At 38.1% G+C, this 19023-nt stretch overlaps 1 protein-coding gene across 21 annotated transcripts; it reads right to left on the bottom strand.

Moving 5' to 3' along the window:
• Nucleotides 1-243: 243 nt before the first annotated feature.
• Nucleotides 244-18915, bottom strand: MCMDC2 (minichromosome maintenance domain containing 2). Of its 21 annotated transcripts, none has more exons than XM_079985145.1 (16): nucleotides 16532-17021; nucleotides 14339-14524; nucleotides 13950-14101; nucleotides 13738-13868; nucleotides 13588-13647; nucleotides 13161-13356; nucleotides 12092-12214; nucleotides 10359-10466; nucleotides 8004-8132; nucleotides 6135-6372; nucleotides 5639-5844; nucleotides 4718-4884; nucleotides 3795-3974; nucleotides 2959-3101; nucleotides 1385-1494; nucleotides 244-475 (listed from the first exon to the last, which is right to left on the bottom strand). In XM_079985145.1, exons 3-16 carry the CDS (start codon nucleotides 14047-14049, stop codon nucleotides 309-311), a joined length of 2058 nt encoding a protein of 685 aa, XP_079841271.1. In that variant the 5' UTR covers nucleotides 14050-14101; nucleotides 14339-14524; nucleotides 16532-17021; the 3' UTR covers nucleotides 244-308. The 21 variants fall into 21 exon arrangements, with proteins under 21 accessions (XP_079841271.1, XP_079841290.1, XP_079841285.1 ...); XM_079985164.1 differs by lacking the exon at nucleotides 16532-17021 and adding an exon at nucleotides 15513-15971; XM_079985159.1 differs by lacking the exons at nucleotides 14339-14524; nucleotides 16532-17021 and adding an exon at nucleotides 17466-18915.
• Nucleotides 18916-19023: the final 108 nt, after the last annotated feature.

Here is a 19023-nt window from a genome sequence, read left to right as displayed (position 1 = left end):
GGAGGCTATAACAGGAACCAAGGTCATACATCCCTTTTCACAAAATGGAAAATGTTTTCTTCCTCTGTTCCTCCCCGCCCTGAGAAATGCAAGACTAGAAAGGAAAAGCAATGTCTGAAATAGGACAGTTCTGTGACCAAGTATTGCTTCCTCCATATTTCCAGTGTTATAATGTGACAATGAGAAAATCAGTTTTGCTGACTCTCAAAATGTATGTATGACAAACATTAAGAACTACAGGAATTGATCTTACAACTATTTACACATTCAAGTTTATTTTTAAAAATAGACCTCATTTTGCAGATATACTAATCTTCGCTAATAAGAACATCTGTTGCAGGTCCATATGTAGCAACAAATTGTTTCAACTGTTGATGGCACTGCATCAAGTAAATATCCCTTTGATTCAGAGAGTTTTCACTATTGAGTTCAAATGGAAACACAGCATTTGGGGCCACACAAAACACAGAAGCACCTGGGAAAATAAAAGTAGAGGAATAAATTTGTATAATTTATTTTAACTAGAAAATGATATAATTGAAAATGTGATTTACATCAATCAAAATTTCACATCGAAATATCCAGTGATAGCCATCCATGTAGGTAACAGGTTTCTGAACACAGTAAGTATGAGCAGAATGTTTCTCCATCTATAAGTACTTTCAGATGTTAATACTTTTTATATGCAAAAATATAGTTGGTTCTTAGAATTGGCCTCATTCAATCTTTCTCTGTCACTGTACTAATAAATATATTTCTGGTTTTAAAGGTGGCCTGTCATTTTTTAAATGCTCTTTTTAAGGATGCAGTTTCCAAGGGAGCTAATATGAGTGCATGAAGACACACCCAATTCAAATCCCAGTTCAACTTATCAACCAAAGCTGTTAGTCTCATATCCTGGCTGCATATCCAATTGAAATGGGTCCACATGATCAGTATCCTACAGGAGTACCTGGAGTTGTGAGTCTGAATAGCAGTAATTGAAATTTATTGCACAAAACCAGGCTAGATGATGCACTGGACACTTCTCTGAATTCACTCATTACAGTGGCATCTAGGTCAAGATGGACGCAATATATTTTGTGCAAGAAAGAGGGGCTCTATAGGAACCAAGTGCAGGAACGTCAGGTGTCTTGTTTCTGACAGTGCCCTTCAGTGCGGACTCTTCAATAGATGGTAATGTCAACACAAAAGGAAGGGAAGAGAAATCTCATCCATGGAAATGAGACCTGGGGTGGACAAGCAGAACCTTGAGAGGTAACCAGACATTTGGCATTTGGAGCTCTGCTTTTCAGCCCAAGCATAAAAGCATCCTGCGTTTAAGGATTCTACGTGGTTATTTTAATAGCCCTCATTAAGAAAGGTTCAGTTAAAAGGTTTATACCGTATTTTAAAGTGAGAGATGATTCAAATAGTAATACAGCAATCAAAACATCTTCTTCAAGTACTTCTGTTCTTAAACTCAGCTTAGCATGTGCTTTAGACAGTGAAATCCTACAGCACAAACATAAATTTAATAATTTTAAATCAGTTGTACAAAATTTTAATAACAAAGTCTCTGTTGCCAGAGATGTTGTATGAATCTTTACACACAGAGAAATGTAGCTGCTACAGACATGTATGGGGAGAAATGGGACTTGCGTATTTTTTATATAATTCAGGTCAATTACTAGTACAAATAGAGGTGTGGTTTTAGGCTGATGGAGCCATAGTGGTTAAAATAGCTATAGTGCGCAAGGCAAATACCCTCTACTGTGCACGCCCAATTGTTAATTAATGTATAATGTATACATAGATCTTTATGTCCAGTTACAGATAGGTAGCCGTGTTGGTCTGCCATAGTCAAAACAAAAAAAATTCCTTCCAGTAGCACCTTAAAGACCAACTAAGTTAGTTCTTGGTATGAGCTTTCGTGTGCATGCACACTTCTTCAGATACACAGAAGAAGTGTGTATCTGAAGAAGTGTGCATGCACACGAAAGCTCATACCAAGAACTAACTTAGTTGGTCTTTAAGGTGCTACTGGAAGGAATTTTTTTTGTTAGATCTTTATGTATTAGTGATAATAGAGAGGTGGGCAACTATTAGATTACTATTTGTGAGGTTTGGAAGGAGCTTATGACTTCTCTTGAAAAACTGGCTATGAGAGTCAAGTTTAAACTGATACATCATATTCAGAAACGTAACAAAACGGAAAGTTATATAAAATGGCTTTTGAGCTCTTAAACTTTATTTTTTTTTTACAAAATCTAGGATTAGTGCTGCTTGAAGTTACACATTTGTTCACATGTAATTTTTACAGATAAGCTATTGCAATTTAAGAAATAGGAACTGAACAATCCCATGTCTAAAACTTACATAGCTAAGGGGAAATGTATTAGGAACATGGTGATGGTGGAATGACTGATCCTATTTTCTTTCCCAGCTTTGGGAAGACAAAGAGATATTTTGGCTTATAGCCATCAGATTTGGGTTTGTCATAGTTGCTTATGCAGAATTATTACACAGGTTAAATACAAATTGATGGACATTGGGGAACGCAACCGGGAAAGGGGGGAGGGAAATTTGGAATCCAAAGGGTGTTAAATTATACTTTATTCTTTTTTCTATCTTTTTAAAATTTTAATCTGTTCTGCATACTAAAGTGGGGAACTCGTGGAAGGGAGCGAGGTCGATTTTAGGGGAGGGAAAAACATTCTTAATATTGGGTTAATTGTAATAAGTTTAAAACTTGGGGTAAGAACTTGTTGAATTTATTTGAAAGAATTGGAATACAAAAGGGGGTGGGGTGGGGAAGTCCTGGAAAAATGTTAATGAAAATAAGATTATAGAATGGATGTTTTATTTTTTCATTTTTTTTTGTCATATTTGAAAATGCTTAATAAATATTATTAAATAAATAAATAAATAAATACAAATTTTGAAGAACACATACTTGACATGTAAATGAAAACCTACAAGATATTCAGTGCAGTTGCTGAGAGATTTGATCCATGAACAGGATGTGTTCTGATTCTGCGACTTGCTAAGTAGTAACCGTGAATCAGCCTTTCTGCTTCTGAACAGAGTTCCACATGCAAATTTTTGGAGAAAGCAAGGAACTAAAATGACATAAATTATTTCCTTGGTTTATGAATTCTGTGGAAAAATCACTAGATTTACCAGTGATCTTTAAATTTCATGTGTATCATTTTAAAAAGTATTTTCCAAGACAATTTTCATTAAAATATTAATAATTTGTCAATTCATTATTCTTGACATATTTTCACATTACAAATAACGTGATTTTAAAACAGAAAAAAACATGGATTATATGAGTGGTTGCATAAATACAAACAACCTGTTTCCTAAGTGCTTAAGACAGTTTACACCAATCACCATGGAAGTTAAGATACTCATGATTTAGCACGGTTGGTACACCGTTCTGCAGTCAAGTAAGAGTTGGGTCAAACACCTTCCTTGCTTCTTTTCACTTGTATTTTGAAGCCGCTGTTGGATTTCACAGCTTTACTAAAGATGTAGATTTAGTGTAAGAAAAGTTCTCATTCCTATTCTGAATATTGGACATTGAAATTGTCTGAATTTGATAAAGTGCAGAAGAATCCTTTAGCAAATATGTCTAGACATGTAACATATATTTTGTAAGTTGGTTACTTGTACAATTGAAGTTAAAGTAGCAGAGGAACAAAAGGGATCCTGATTATTCAAATGCACATAATCTGAAATATGATTGATAGAACAGCAGCTTATCAAACCGCTCCTCTTGTTTGGTTCAATTCATAATGTCTAGTTACCTCCTCATAATCTTGTGTTCCAAACTGTTTGGAGATAGCATAGACTGCATCTTCTGGATTGATAGCCTTTTTTAAAAGGAGATTCACAACAGGAAGAACTGGATTGGAAAATGCTGATTCATTGCAGTGTATCAGAAGCCAAAAAGCATCTATAACGTTAGCTGAAATAAAGCTTAAATCCTAGACAAAAGCAATATTTATATTTCAGAACAGAACTTCATGTGGTTTCCAGACAAAACCAGCAAGTGAATTATTTGGGACTGAGGGTATCTAGAAAAATGTAAAATTCAGTGGTTTTTCTGAGAAACGCATTTTGGAACATTTCATTTAGCACTCCTGGTCTATTTAACGCATGCATGCACTATAGTCCTAGTTTTAATATTGTAGAAGCTACCTCAATTCACTGATGAAAATAGATTGCATGACTGGAGGAAATCACTTTCTAGAAAGTGGCTGCAAATTTGGTATATCAATGTCACTCTAAAAGCTATTAAAGGTAAAGGTACCCCTGCCCGTACGGGCCAGTCTTGACAGACTCTGGGGTTGTGCGCCCATCTCACTTAAGAGGCCAGGGGCCAGCGCTGTCCGGAGACACTTCCGGGTCACGTGGCCAGCGTGACATCGCTGCTCTGGCCAGAGCCAGAGCCAGAGCCGCACACGGAAACGCCGTTTACCTTCCCGCTGGTAAGCGGTCCCTATTTATCTACTTGCACCCGGAGGTGCTTTTGAACTGCTAGGTTGGCAGGCGCTGGGACCGAGCAGCGGGAGCGCACCCCGCCGCAGGGATTCGAACCGCCGACCTTTCGATCGGCAAGCCCTAGGCGCTGAGGCTTTAACCCACAGCGCCACCTGCGTCCCCTAAAAGCTATTAGGTATTTTTAATTAATGTCATTGTGCAATTCTAGCAAAGAAACATTACTTACCATTTGGCCTATTAGAGTATTGTCTCCTTGGATATGCTTTTTGCAAGAAGCATCCACATCAATAAATGACCAAAAACTGGTTTGAATTGGAAAGGTAACCTGCTGATCAATTTCTTCTCCATATTTCTTTCCAGGGATGAATATAGTAGTTGTTCTTCCTTCAAGTACTTGTAAAGTCAGACAATAAAGACTACTTAAAATCTGATGATATTTTTAATTTCACTATAAATAGGTCTTTGAAGAATGAAAACAACATAGTGCCATTGTCTTAAAGAAGATAGCTCACATGCTATATATTCAAATTACAGAAATGCACTGGAAGTGCTGCATATCAAAATGTAGCAGAGAACAGGTTGATATACTGCTGCCTATTTTGAAGGACATAGAAATTGGTGAATAATATACTAATTTCTATCTTGGAAGGTAGTGGTGATACCCAATCTTTTCCTCTGTATCCACCACATATGCTGTCCCCCAAATCTGCTCCAGGGACCTCCAGATATGACAACAGTAGGTCACCTTAGTTATTATTTATTTTTTAATGATTAAAAAAATTATTCTTTATCAATACATTGCCCTGCTAGCAGACAAACAATATCCCAGTGTTTTGCTCTTTCTCATATGAAAACTACTACAGGTTGCATTTAATCAAGGCAAGTAAAGTGCTTCTGCAAGAATTGCCATTTGCCAGCCCATGTGACTAAACATAGTGGGTTTACACACGCATACAAAATGTGATATCTTCTGAGGTGTAGAAAGCTGTTGCAGTTCTGATTCCTTACTGTGGAAAAAATAATGTGATGGACAGAAACCTGGCATAAGGGAGCTTTTAAGTCAAAGTGTATTTGGACATTTGAATAACTGAAGTAAGGTATGCCAGACTTTAGGTACTGCATTATACAAAACTTTCAGTTGGTTTACCTGACTGCAACTGTTCAAGCTTATCCTTCCTATGTGAAGATAATTCTCCAATGAAGCATACTCCCCCTTTGGCCAGCAAAGCACTATTAGCCTGAATGCTTGCAGTTCCAGTTCCATGCTTATCTTTGGACACAGTAGGAAAAACTTCACCAGATGGAATATGCCGTATGCCCCGTGGAACAAGACTAATGCTGTAATTCATAACTCTAGGTGATGGGGAAAGTAGATATCTTAGTTATGGATGTGTAATACACTTGGAAAAGAAATCAAGTGTTTTAAAATTTTAGTTTACATGGCATTGCAGTTCAGTAGAATAATTCTATCCTTGGAATAAAAAAGCATATGCATTGTTTTACCTCACATATTTTCCTTTAAAAGCAAAATAAGAAATTGGAACAACTGCAGTAACAACATCGTTCTTTGCACAAAGCTAAATAAAGGGTATACACATAAAGGGGAAACAATCTGCTTATTAAAGAAAAGAGCACTTAGTTACCTCTCTAATATTAGCGAATCATTCGTCAATACCAAAATATCCAGGTAATCTGCTGTTAAGTCATTTCTGTCACTTGTCTGTACTAGACTTAACAATATAGCTAGTTTGAGAGTGTTGTTAATGCCTGGTAGAAGTACTTGTGAAGCAAAACTATTGGCCAGAAGAGCTGTAAATCTCCAACACGACTTTGAAGTCAAAGAAAGCAGATACTTAAATTTTTCACTGATCTGGGAAGGGCCTAATACAAAAACACACCAAAGCCAAATGAATCTATATGAACAACATATCTTACAATTTTTACAAATATATTCAGTTTCACATCTTCCATTTGTAATTACCAAACTAGAAAAACAGTTTTAAAAACACCCACCTTAAGCTCAATCTTATGTATGTAGATTCATGTGGTTCCCAGCTAAGTGTTCACAGGATTGCTTCTCAGGTTTACAGGTGTGAACACTTTAAAATTAGTTTCATTTTGTTAAATGAAAGTAGGCTATTCCTTCAACGGCCCCTGTTACTTGGGCCATTCTCTACTGTGTCTAATTATGTGGTCTCCCATTTCTGCAGTGCTTTGCTCAGGCTGTCAGTTGAGAATCCTACCTTGTATCCTCAGGGGAGATCCAAAAGAATATATCCATACCCAATTTCAATATGTATGGACTTGGTTCACAGTGAGTTAGCCCTCATGATGTCTAAATGACATTAAGTACAAACTATTGTTTGTACATTTACAGTGGTACCTTGGGTTACAGACACGCTGAAACCCGGAAGTAGCGGAACAGGTTACTTCCGGGTTTCAGCGCATGTGCAGAAGTGCTAAATCGCGCTATGCGCAGAAACACCGAATCGCGTCACGTGCATGTGCAGACACAGTGCTGCGGGTTGCGAACATGCCTCCCGCATGGATCACATTCGCAACCCGAGGTTCCACTGTATATAGTTTTATGTGGTGCCTTTCTACAAACAACACTCAAGGCATTTTACAATGTGTTGGTATCCAACCAAGTCATACTCTGAGCAGCCAACTGAAAACGGACTTAACCTAGACATATCTAAGGGCTTGTCCACATTTTTGCTTATCCTGTGTCAAGAAAGCCTGGATCAGAGTGGTTTTCCCCTTGACCCATGCTTTCGAGGCACAGAACTGAGCAGTTTTCATCTTGCCTTACTCCTTTCACAGGGAAAACCTGCTCTTCAGTGCTCAATCAGATCAAACATTAATCAAAGAGAAAACCCAAATTGCTGTTGCTCCGGTTGAGCACTAAAGAGTAGTTTACTCCAGGGTTGGGGGCAGGGGAGAGAAGCAGAAATGTGGCTAAGCCCTAACTTGTATGACTAAATTCAGATACCACAGAATAAGCACATAACTACAGTTGAAAAGCCCACAAAGAAACCCAATGAACAAAATCTGCTTAAGACGCCAGTACTATTAGTGCAATGTGTAAATGTAGGAGAGTGCATAATTGATAGTAAAAGGCAATGTAGGTTTTATAAACACATTTAAAAGTAATTTCAGTCTCAAATGTGAAGTCGTTTAAATGCTGTTGGATCACAAATTAATAGGTAGAGGGCACTCTCTGACTACAATTACTCTCTGACTACAATTACTTAATTCTTATCCAACTGAAATAGCAGACAGAGTGCCCTCTAAAACACAGTGTGAATTGTGTGATCTGTATTTATTCAAACCAACTTTCACAGCTTATTTATTCATATTTGAGAGGGAGAGAGAAGGAAGCAATTTCAATCATACAGAAAGTGAAGTCCCAAAAAGTTTGCTATACATATACACACACACAAACACAAAAATCTCCACTTGTTCAATCAGGAACTGAATGCACACCCACTTCAACTATCCCCTTGTCTTACCTGTGAGATTACAGAGATGTATACTGTTGGCTTCCAGGCAAAGTGTGATTTGTATACAGCTTGGCATACAGACTGGAATTCCTATAACTTTATACCTGTTTCCTATTTCCATTTTATTAGATAGTTCATCTATAAATTAGCAAATAAACATGTAGGGATGTATGTATCTGCTTAAGACATACCCTGCCTTTATTCACAAAAGCTAGGTAGTTAACAACAAGAAAAAAAATCACAATTTTAAATGTTACAGTTACTAAGACTGCAATGCTATATGCTCTTACCTGGGAGTAAGGGCCATTGAACTAAAGTTCAGGTAAGCATGCACTGTAAAGGAGCTGCAGGAAGCAACACAACATGGAAGCAATAAAAACTTAAAAAACCAGGGACAGTTGAAAACCGGCTTAAATAAAACAGCCATTTGTTAACCAAATGGCTTGCTGAAGACGAAAGTTTTCCCTAACTTGCAAAAAGTCACACACAGGATTGCTCTGCCCAGCTCACTGCTTTATGTGGTTTGGTCTATAAAGGCTAGATTACCTTTATGAGGATAGAAATAAGAGTTACCTCTAGGAATGATCCATTCCCACCATCTTCCTTCTGCATTTATAAGATTGAACACAAAGCTGCATTCATGTGACCAAATCCATCTACTTTTTAAATATTTCTTTCTTGTTTAAGTTTTTATTGAAATATTTTCCATAAGTAACAAAAGTACATTCAGTGTCTGTTTTTAAATTGTAGCATCCTTCATACAAATCAAATACAATCAGTTTGAGACTTTTTTGTTGTAGACAATGTGGGGTTAAGAGAGGGGAGAATGTAGAGAAAAAGAAATTTAGGAGAGGGGGAAGGTGAAGGACACATTAAACTCTCATTTTTGCATATATGAGTGGAGCTTTTTTGTCAGTGTCACTTGGATAGGTGTCTTATTATTGTTGGCAGAATAAGAGGTTAGAGGGCCCAAGGTAGGGTTGGTTGCAGTTGATTGGTAGTGTTGGGGGGGGGCATTGTTAGGTTACATTAGCCATATTGATTCATATGTTGTCAGGAGCGGGGGATCAGTCATTGTCTTGTTGGCTTGTGTATGTGATGAAATGGAGCACACTTGGATAAAGGCATCCTTTGTTTGTCCCATGGTCATTCAGTTTGTTAAGTTTTTCTCGTAGGGCAGTTTCCCATACTGTCTGGTTATGAGACTCCTAGCTGCTGAGAGTAAGTGGTTTATAAGTTTTTTGTCATGTGAATGTGCATTATTGTCTTGAAAGAAATTTAGTAGGACAAATTTTGGAGTTGATTCTATTACCTGTTTTGTTAATTTGCAAATTTCTTGTAAGACTGTTATCCCAAAAGATTGAATTTTGGGGCATTCCTACTACATGTGGAGGTGTATGTCAGTGCCAGTGGATCCTCTCCAGCACTTAGGTGAAATTCCTGGGTGTATCATCACCAGCTTATGTGGTATTAGGTACCACCTGTAGATAAGTTTCAGGATGAGTTCCATTCTCTTGCCTGAGAGGGACTTAAAGGGTGGTTTAGTCCACAGCTTTGACCATTGGGTTGGGTTTATTTCATATCCTATGTCATGTTCCTAGTCAGCTTTGATTGTGGTAAGGGGACTTGTAGTGTTTTGGAGTAGTGTTTTATATATTGCCAGTACTGTCCCTTTGCTACTTTTCCCATAATTGACCTATTTCAGCCTTGTGGTTCATCCACTTTTAACTTTGTTATTCTGAGTGGTTCAACATGCAGTCAACTGTGTTCAGAAGGCTTTTAAAAAAGACTTCAGGCAAACTTTTAAAGCAAGAAAAGCCACACTTTCAGGGCATTTCATACAAAGCAGATGTTCAAATTATTTCAATTAGATGTGTGCAGGAGAAAAATAGTAGATTGTCTCAAAAGGACATAAACAAACCATTTAAAAACAACAAAAACCGAAACACAGAAATAGGCTCCTATTTTAAAATCTGTGAGGATGAATTATGTAAACCAGAAATGGCAGAGATCTCAAGAGAATAAGGGAAGTAGCTAGATTGAGGAAGGATGTTACAAAACCTAGTTACTTACAGAAAAGCTTTATCATATGAACTGAAAGGAGGAAGTCAAATTCCAAGGACAAGATAAGATTGTCTTTATTTTTTAAAAAGAGCCTCTACATCTTATTTTCACATACTTCCCTTTCCTAATATATGAGCTTCTCTACATATACATTCACATTTTATTGATAGACATATCTATTCAGAAAGTGAAAGATTTATTCCATCCAAATGCTATTTTGTATAACACATGCTAGACTAACAGAATTCTGCCACACTTACCAGCCTAATGATAAAAATTTGCATTAAACACAAAACTTACCTCTTAGAAAAACTGTGAAAGATTGAAATCTGAAAGGGGTTTTACTGCTGGAAAATCCTTGAAAAGCACTAATTGCTTTAGCATCAACTATTTCAATAACCTGCTTATCTTTAAAAAAGAAAAACGTAAGATTACATTTTAAAAAATTAATCAGAAGTCCATCTCAAGCCAATTGCCCAACTGGGATTAGTACTATTAAAGAAAAAGCATTCTAAATCATCCCAACAGTCAGAACTATATCCACTCAAATACTTTAGTATTACTCCTCCTAAGCTTTATAACCTCCTATTGACAAAACGGTCAAAAAAGTGAAGTTATAAAGTGATCTGAATCACATAAAATGTTAAACCAAACTATGACTTAGCGCAAACACTAGCACGTGTGGGCTCCCAGAGAGGAGACTGCAGCTGTTTTGCTCCTTCTCTGCGTGTGCTGTGGTGCTGTTGAGAGCTATGTCATGAGATGGCTTAGTGTGTCATCCAAACCCAGGCTCATGTTTTGTTTACTCAAGACAAAACACAAGCAGCAAGCCATACAACAAACCTTGCTACAGTTCATGGTTTGTCTTGAGCAAGACAAATACCAAACCTGCATTCAGGCTTGGGATGGATGGATCAAGCTACCGTATGGTTCCAAATATAACCAGCATCTTTTTCCAAATTCGGGCCATTAAAGTTTGGCTTATATTCATGAACTTACAGGCCCCCCTCCCCCGAAGCAGTGCGGGCAACGGTGTGCAGCCCACCCGCAACTCCCAAACCTCCCCTGGCATTGGCTTGGGAAGGTAGTGCCAGGAGGTGGTAGTGCCAGGAGGTGGGCATGCAGTGCGCTCAAAACCGGGCGCCGGCGCCAGCTTGGGGAATGGAGTGCCGGGCGCTGGCTACCCATCATCCCCTGTTCAGGGCAGTAGTGCTGGGAGGCAGGCCGCACCCACAATTAAGCCTTGAATTTTAAAGGTGCGGCTTATTTGCGGGTGTGGCTTCTATTTGGACCAATACGGTACTTTTGTCTTGTGCTGGTTTCATGTTAACAAAACTGGGACAATTTTGTCCAGTTCATGGGGCAATTTCTTTACGAAAATCCTTTAAAAAAACCCCAGTTTTACGAACAAAAAGTACAAGGTAGTACAAAGGCACCTTTCTTCTCTGACCCATTATAGTTGCTTAAACTAGCTAATACCTCCTTTGTGTTGACACAACTGACATTTTAAAAAATGTTTAAAAATGGTCTCAGAATATGACGGTATTTCTTAACGTGTAGTCCCTTCCCGAATTGTACAGAGTTTAAAAGGACAGTCCCCACAGACATATGGGGGTAGCCATCTTTTGCCCTTCCCTTTTAGCATTTTGTCTTTAAATTGTAAGCTTGTGAAAGTATGATGAAAGAAATTATCGTATGGAAACATGTATTACTGGGACACTGAAACCTCAGGAAACTTTGTGAATTCAAAAATAAGCCTACTAATTAGATTTTCTTCCACACACTATAAAATGCTAAGAGACTGGGCTAAATCTGTATTTCAGACACATTCAGACTTAGGAAGTGGGGAGTCTATCAGAGTCCCAATGCAAGCATGGGGCATACATTATAAGCTTCACTCAATGTAGGGATGACTTTGAACTCCCTCCTCCATGCTTTTTCCTTCTCTTGTTGCCCAATAGTACACCTCACCATAAAAATATAGCTCTTGAAATGGTATAATTTAGGGCTAATAACTACTATATAATGTTTACCACCAAGTACTCTGTATTTCATATCTTCCCGCAGTGGTGAAGTACACAAAGTACACACAAAATTGTTTCTCACTGTTGCAGATTCTGTCGCTCCAGGAGTATGTACTCTTATATACTGAAATCCTAGGGGAAGTGTATAAAAGACCATATTTAAAGTTCTAAACATTTGCAAAGTGCTATATATTGGTTTATAATGGTTTCCAATTTAATTTAATTAATCTTCACCAAATGATCTCTGATAATATACCTACTTGAAAAGAATATTGACATCCCGTTCATTCATTTGGGGCAAGTGCCAAAAAAGTTGGCATCCCCTTTTAGAGTTGTTTGAATGGCACACTGCTTTGCCATCTTAAATACAGAGTCCCCAGTTGACTATGAGGTATGATAGTCAGATTCAGTTAAGACCTGCCATGCTAGCGGAAATCATTGTAATGGCTCCTGCTGAGCATCCCCTCTCCCCTCCCCTCCCCTCCCCCACATCTCCACCAAATCCACTGTAGAGGGTCAGAAGGACTCCCAGAACAGTATGCAGGGAGAGGAGAGGATGGAATGTTCTGTCCATGGAGAAGGAGAAGTCTGAATCCCACCCGTCGTCCACCAGCAAACAGAAATATTTGCATGATAGACAACAGAAGTAGAGTATAATCTTTTAATTTTTGGAATATATGATGGAGAACAATCCACTGAACATTACTGCTGAGTGGTATGGTCAATAGCAAATGATATAGCCAGTGTAGTGCAGGGCATACAGATACATCTAAAACACAACAGGCAGGCATAAAAGTTATGAACACAGAGATCAATTATCTTCTCTGCTTTCTCCTCCTAGTCCCTTCTACAGCCAATGATCTGCTTGATAGTAGGAAAATCAGTTTGTGAAACGATGTTCATGTGTATCCAGTATGAGAAATCACAGGTCCATAAAGCTCTCACAAATATGTCAGCAATGTGCAGTGTATTAGATTTTATATACAATGTCTTATAAAAGCCTATATATTTTAAAAGCTGGATTTACTGGTGTAAGTCAGTAAGTTATAATAGAATTCAAGATTCCAGGTTGGTGTACCTTCAGAAAATGGACAGTTTTCATCACAACAAACAAATCTTGCTCCTTGTGTATATTTTGTTACAGTGGACATTGCAACAACTATTCCCTCTGCCATATAAAATCTCTGAGAAGTATAATCAAATGGAAATTTGCAAAGACTGAAAATATAACTGGGCAGGGAAGGTAAATGTGTTAGTTTCAGCACTATGCTCATCTGAAAAAAAGAGACACAGAAATACCATGATGATGATGCCAGTTATAAATAACAGATACTACAGTGTAACCCTATGCATGCCAACTCTGAAGTCAACAGGGCTTACTTCCAAGGAAGCTTACTATAATTAAGATATGCCTTGAACACATTTCAGAAGAAATATTGCAACAAACTAAAAGGTCAGTGAAGCTATATTGTTTTATAAATACAAAAAGAAGAGTTCAAACCTACCTGAGCTTCAGTCTGTAGCTGCTGAATTAGTGACAGTGTTTTAACTGCTGTAAAACACACCTATAATTTAAAACCCAATTCATTTCATAAGGCAACTGCAGTTTAAAAGAGTGATTAAGAAATTTCACCAAAATATATAAGATTCCTTACAGACTGAAAAATCTGAGTGGCCTTCACAGGTTTATGCAAAATGTAATTTCCAAGGGTAGCATCCAACTCAATAATATCAGATGGATTTATCAATATAGGAAACCGGAAAATGGCATAACTTTGCTTTGAATCTGTAAGAGTAGAAAGTAAAAACCATCAACATTGCCCATATACTGATTTAAACTATAATTTTAAAAATTGCTAAATACTACCATTGTATAATTTGCAGGCATTCACAAATTTCTGAAGGCCACCACTCCTGTCAAGATAAATCAATGCAACTTCCTTCATTCTGAGAAGGTCTGGCTTCATCTTCTCTGAATGGTTTTGTTTCAGTACTAAACCCTTAGATCACAGGTACACACTATGGGGAAGAATTTGATATGTCAGTCAGGTCAAGAGAAATGGAACATGCAGTAAGAATTCTGCAGTGACAAGTTACCATTAGCACTTACAGAAAATGAATTATATAATACAGAAGTTGATGCCATGGCACCTGCATAGGCCTTGACTGATATCCCTGAGCAGGCCCCTACCCTAACTCTGAGCTTTCTTCTTTCTTTCTTTTTAAAGAAACTTATGAAGCAAATTGTGCAGGTACCCTTCCAAGTATTTTCTTTGAAATGGGTGCAGTGTATACTGTCCTCACAATGTATAAGTCCACACAGAGATACGTCTCCTTGTGTTTAATGGAGCTTACTCCCAGGTAAGTGGGTACAAGATGGCAGCCTAGGCTTTGGTTGGGGTTGGCATTAGGGGAAAAGAGGGTTCTTGTGCCTTTTAATGGCTGTAAGACAAGCAGAAATACAACAGGTTAATCATTTTCTATTGGAGAAATACAATTATGGGAAAAGCTTTATCATAACGACTCTCTTTAATTTCTTTGTTATGTAATGTTCACCATGACAGCTATGTTGCACTATGCCATGCTCCCATGGCAGTCATTTTGTGATTGATGCTCATAGCACTTAACATTCAAAATGCACCCACTGGTCCAAAAAGTTTGGCGATCCTTGATATAATGCAAAGCCTTGCTTAATTTATTCAGATACTGGAGAAGGATCCGAGTACTGGAATATGCTTTAGATTACAAGTCAAAGCATTAGTCTTGTGGATGTGTACTTAGCAATATGGGGGGAATGTTTCTTACTTTTATTTTTTAAAGGATAGATAAAATATATTCACTATGTTCTGGTCTTAAATAATTTATAATAAATTATTGCAGTATAAATCTTATAAAAGGAAACATCTTGCTGTATCAATTTTGTCAAGTATTTAAATCCTAACATATTTCAGTTGGACTTCTGTGTAATTAAGAGGAAATTAGATAATGCATAAGGAATTTGGGTTGGGCATGGCTTTTAGCTTTTCCAGTACTCTGATTTCTCTGCAGTCCCAACAGTGAGCACTACATCTACACTTATTTGTACTGGGGGTTAGGAAACTCCTGTTCCATCCAGTGGGAGCTTCCCTCTCACCAATGAAAACAGTCATGGGGGGGGATGGGAATCCAGATTAAGACTGCAATGGGGGATAAAATACACTTACTCCCCACAAGTGTCCCAATCGGAGACTCTCTCTCACACACACTTCACTCTTTAAAAGACATTCAGTGTGAATAGAGTTGCATTTAATTTGGCCACCCAAAGTCAGTGTACTGTAGTGGTTAAAGTGTCAGACTAGATGCTGGGAGACCACAGTTCAAATCCCCACTTGGTCATGAAGCACAAGGAACACTATTCAAAGAACTATGCTTGGTATGAAGTCAAAAATACCCATTCAAATAGTCCCAATTGTATGTTCTGTCTGGAACAGTAGCATAATCTGCCCACCAGAGAGCTCTGGATATAACCCTATGCCACCAACTGGGCAGTTGCTGAACAATTTGAAATGAGGGGGACTCAGCAAGAAACAGAACCAAAAATATCAGTGTCACACCTATGTATATGTGCCTCACATTCAGATAGGGTGAAAATTTAAATGGTGATTTAAATCTAAGTTCTTAAGTGTCATTTTCCATCATGGATATAATGGGATAGGGATTTCAATATGAAAAACAGAGTAATTGTGGAGCAAACACATATTCTAACGCAAAACCCCCCAAAAGCTCAACAATTTTGGTTTCTTCCTAAAAAGCTCCATTTTTAAAAAGCACCCTCAGGTCCACAGTTCCATTATAGATGCTTTTATATCCTGGCCTCAAAACCCTTCCATTTCTGCACTGATGTTGCAATGGCCCACCTCACTACATTGTCACCCTTTACTGCCATTACTAAGGTAGCGCTGTCTCTTCTTCAGGCATGCCAAAACCAATGTTACAGTTCTCTTGCAATGGTGCATTTAAAAAATCCAACTAAGTTGTTTGTGTGAAAAGAATCCAACAACACACTTGAACTTAGCCTCACACAAGCCATTGCATGCAGTTTTACAATTTGCCTGTCTTGTTTTTCTTCAAAAGCATCCTTGGAGGTGGCTGTGTGTTTAAGTTGAAGACTAGCACAACAGCAAAAGGAGGAGCTGTTTAACCTTATGGGTTCTCCCCCACAAGCTGATTTTCAGCCTACAAGCAGGAGGATATAAGTGGCTCTATGTATTTTTAACCTTCTGTTGGAAGCCGCCCAGAGTGGCTGGGGAAACTGAGCCAGATGGGCAGGCTAGAAATCTATTATTATTATTATTATTATTATTATTATTATTATCATCATCATCATCATCATCATCATCAATAAAAAGTGGTCAAGATCCTACCGCACATTATGTGCAGATTTGTGGCAAAACAGTTATCTGTACCCACCCATAGTTATGTGTGACTGAAAGATGACGGTAAACTGATTAAGTGGGATTCTAGAGCCCCTGTCATAGAGATGGCACTCCAAAGGACAAAAGTGGCAAAGTGTCTAGCCACCCCACCCCAAAAAACCTACTTTTCTCCCTACCTCCACTGAGGAGCACTGCTGGCAATAGCAGGCCCTGAGCAAATGAACAAGCTTTCTGTATTTTCATTAACAATTTATGCCTATCACAGAACTTTCCCCCTCAGACTTGTTTTGCCCTCTCTTGTCCTCCCTCATATTTTTTCTAGTACTGCCATTGCTTCCTTCATTAGCCTTTCACTCAGAGGAATAAAACCACTGAACCTCCACCCCTCTTTCTGTTCCTTGCGTCTCTCTGAAGGGGAGCTGATCCAGGCACAGAGAAGGAGCCAGACTTCAAACTTCCCTCCATATGAACACTCCTCAGAAAGAAACAATGGTCAACATCCACTTCAGGTGGACACTGTCTCTTGCTTGGCAATCCTACTGCCAAATCTTACATTTTCAAGTTTCTGTTCCACAACTCTGCTGTCAGCAGAGGTATTCTCAACTCTGATAGGATAAAAAGCATTACAGGCACAAAATTTACCTCAGATTACTTTAATTCAAGAGACGTACATTTCCCCCCAATTACTTACTATCTCACCAAAACTGCAATCCTAAGCAAATCTTACACGGGAGCAAGTCCTACTGAACTCTCTGGATCCTACTTCAGAGGAAACCTATTTTGATTTAGGCTTGTTAGTTTAAGTACCGGTAATCTTTGAAAAAATTGTAACAATATCAACCAAGTGCATTTCAGCCGTCTTCATCAGTGGTCTAGGGTATTTATAAAAATGCAACAATTTTGCAGAAATAAAAATCCCAGGTTAACACTTCTAAAGCAATAATATTTCAAAAATAATGAACTCATACTTGGTGATAGGGTGTGATTTCTAATATTACTTAAAGGGGCAGGACAAAACTCTCCACTTCAATCCTGTACATAATGAAGCACTGAAGTGCAGTGCCAATCTCATTTAAGTAGTTATATATTAGAAGCTAAAGCCTGTCAGTGACTCTGATTTTTTTGTTATTGAAATGTGGTTGATTTTCCTTTCAGAAGTGCTGAGCCTGAAATGCACATTTTGATTTTGCGGAACTGTTGAGTTTTAAATAACACACTAGGCCACCGATGAAAGCTCTGCTGAAACACGTTTACATAAGACAGTGGTTCTCAACCTTTTTTCTCTGGGCCACACTTTCAGAATACAAATTTGCTCGTGCCACACACATTGGAAAACAAAAAAGCAGTGCTTGATTTATAACACAGAACATGACTACTTTATTTATTTGATTGTCCTTGAATCTTCCCGCCACACTTGCCCTCCTCTCCTGCCACACCCTTTGAGAACCCCTGACCTAAGGTGTTAGTAGGAGTGTGTGTGTATGTATGCGTGTATATATATAGTGATAGTATCCAATCGTTAATAAACAAAACTGTATTTTCTTTACACATTTTCAAAGCATGAAAAAAATGAAATATCTGCTTCCCTCCCTTTTGTCAGCATATGTTTGTGGATGAAAGATATATAAACAGACGAGGGTATATTTATCCTGGATTAATTAGACCTGTGTATTAAAGTACTTGTATAAAAAGGAGTGGCCAAACTAAGAGACCTACATCTAAACGTGTTTATTCTGAAGTAAGTCCCAGATAATTTGGTGGGTGCCTGCTACCTAGCAATAGCCAATGGGAGTGTTGCCATGAGGGTATTAGATTGAGGTGAGAGAAGCATTTCTTTCAGTTGCTGGGGGCTGGATTGTAATTTCCTTTTGCAGCTAGAGTTGGGATCCTAGTAAAAGATGCACTAATCTAGTACAAAAGTAGGTCTTTTAGCTGGACACCGGTTGTGTTTGTTTGTCTGGAGCCTCTGCTAAGTGTAGTTTAATTCTGCTGGTTTTTATCTTTTCCTCTTTTGTTCCTAATTTGTGCTAGGTATCTTCCTAAACTCAATCTCTCAAGATGAACTTTCCTTTTAGGAGGGTTAGATATTTACTTTACTATTAAAGCAGAGCTCAGAGTCTGGCCCCCCTTGCTGGCATGGGCTCTGGCAACCTGATTGTGCCATTATAATCTGACCAAGGGTACTCAGTTGGAGTCTGTTTGCATTGGCTTGATATTGCAAGATCTTAGTGCCCAGATTTTGTTCTGTTTTGTTTGGGTTTGTTGCTCTCTCTCTCTCTCTCTCTATTTTCTTTTCATGATTCAAGACTTTAGTATAAAAATCCAAATCATGGCCACAGTGGAAACAAGACATGTGGACTATTTTCTTCAAGTTGTAAATTCCATATTTAATTAATTCCTTTGAGGTTTCAGTTTTCCCCAGCCACAATCACAAAGTTCCACACTGAATTTAGGAGAGTTGTTTAAGTAAAAAATGTGTCTATTGTGGCCAGTCAGTCTTTTTACAAATGAACTGTGTTAGCTTTT

The sequence above is a fragment of the Podarcis cretensis genome (genome assembly GCF_951804945.1).
Source record: "Podarcis cretensis genome assembly, chromosome: 7".
Classification (NCBI taxonomy): Eukaryota; Metazoa; Chordata; class Lepidosauria; order Squamata; family Lacertidae; genus Podarcis; species Podarcis cretensis.
Note: the sequence above shows the minus strand (reverse complement) of the source record. Positions and strands in the feature narration are given on the sequence as shown.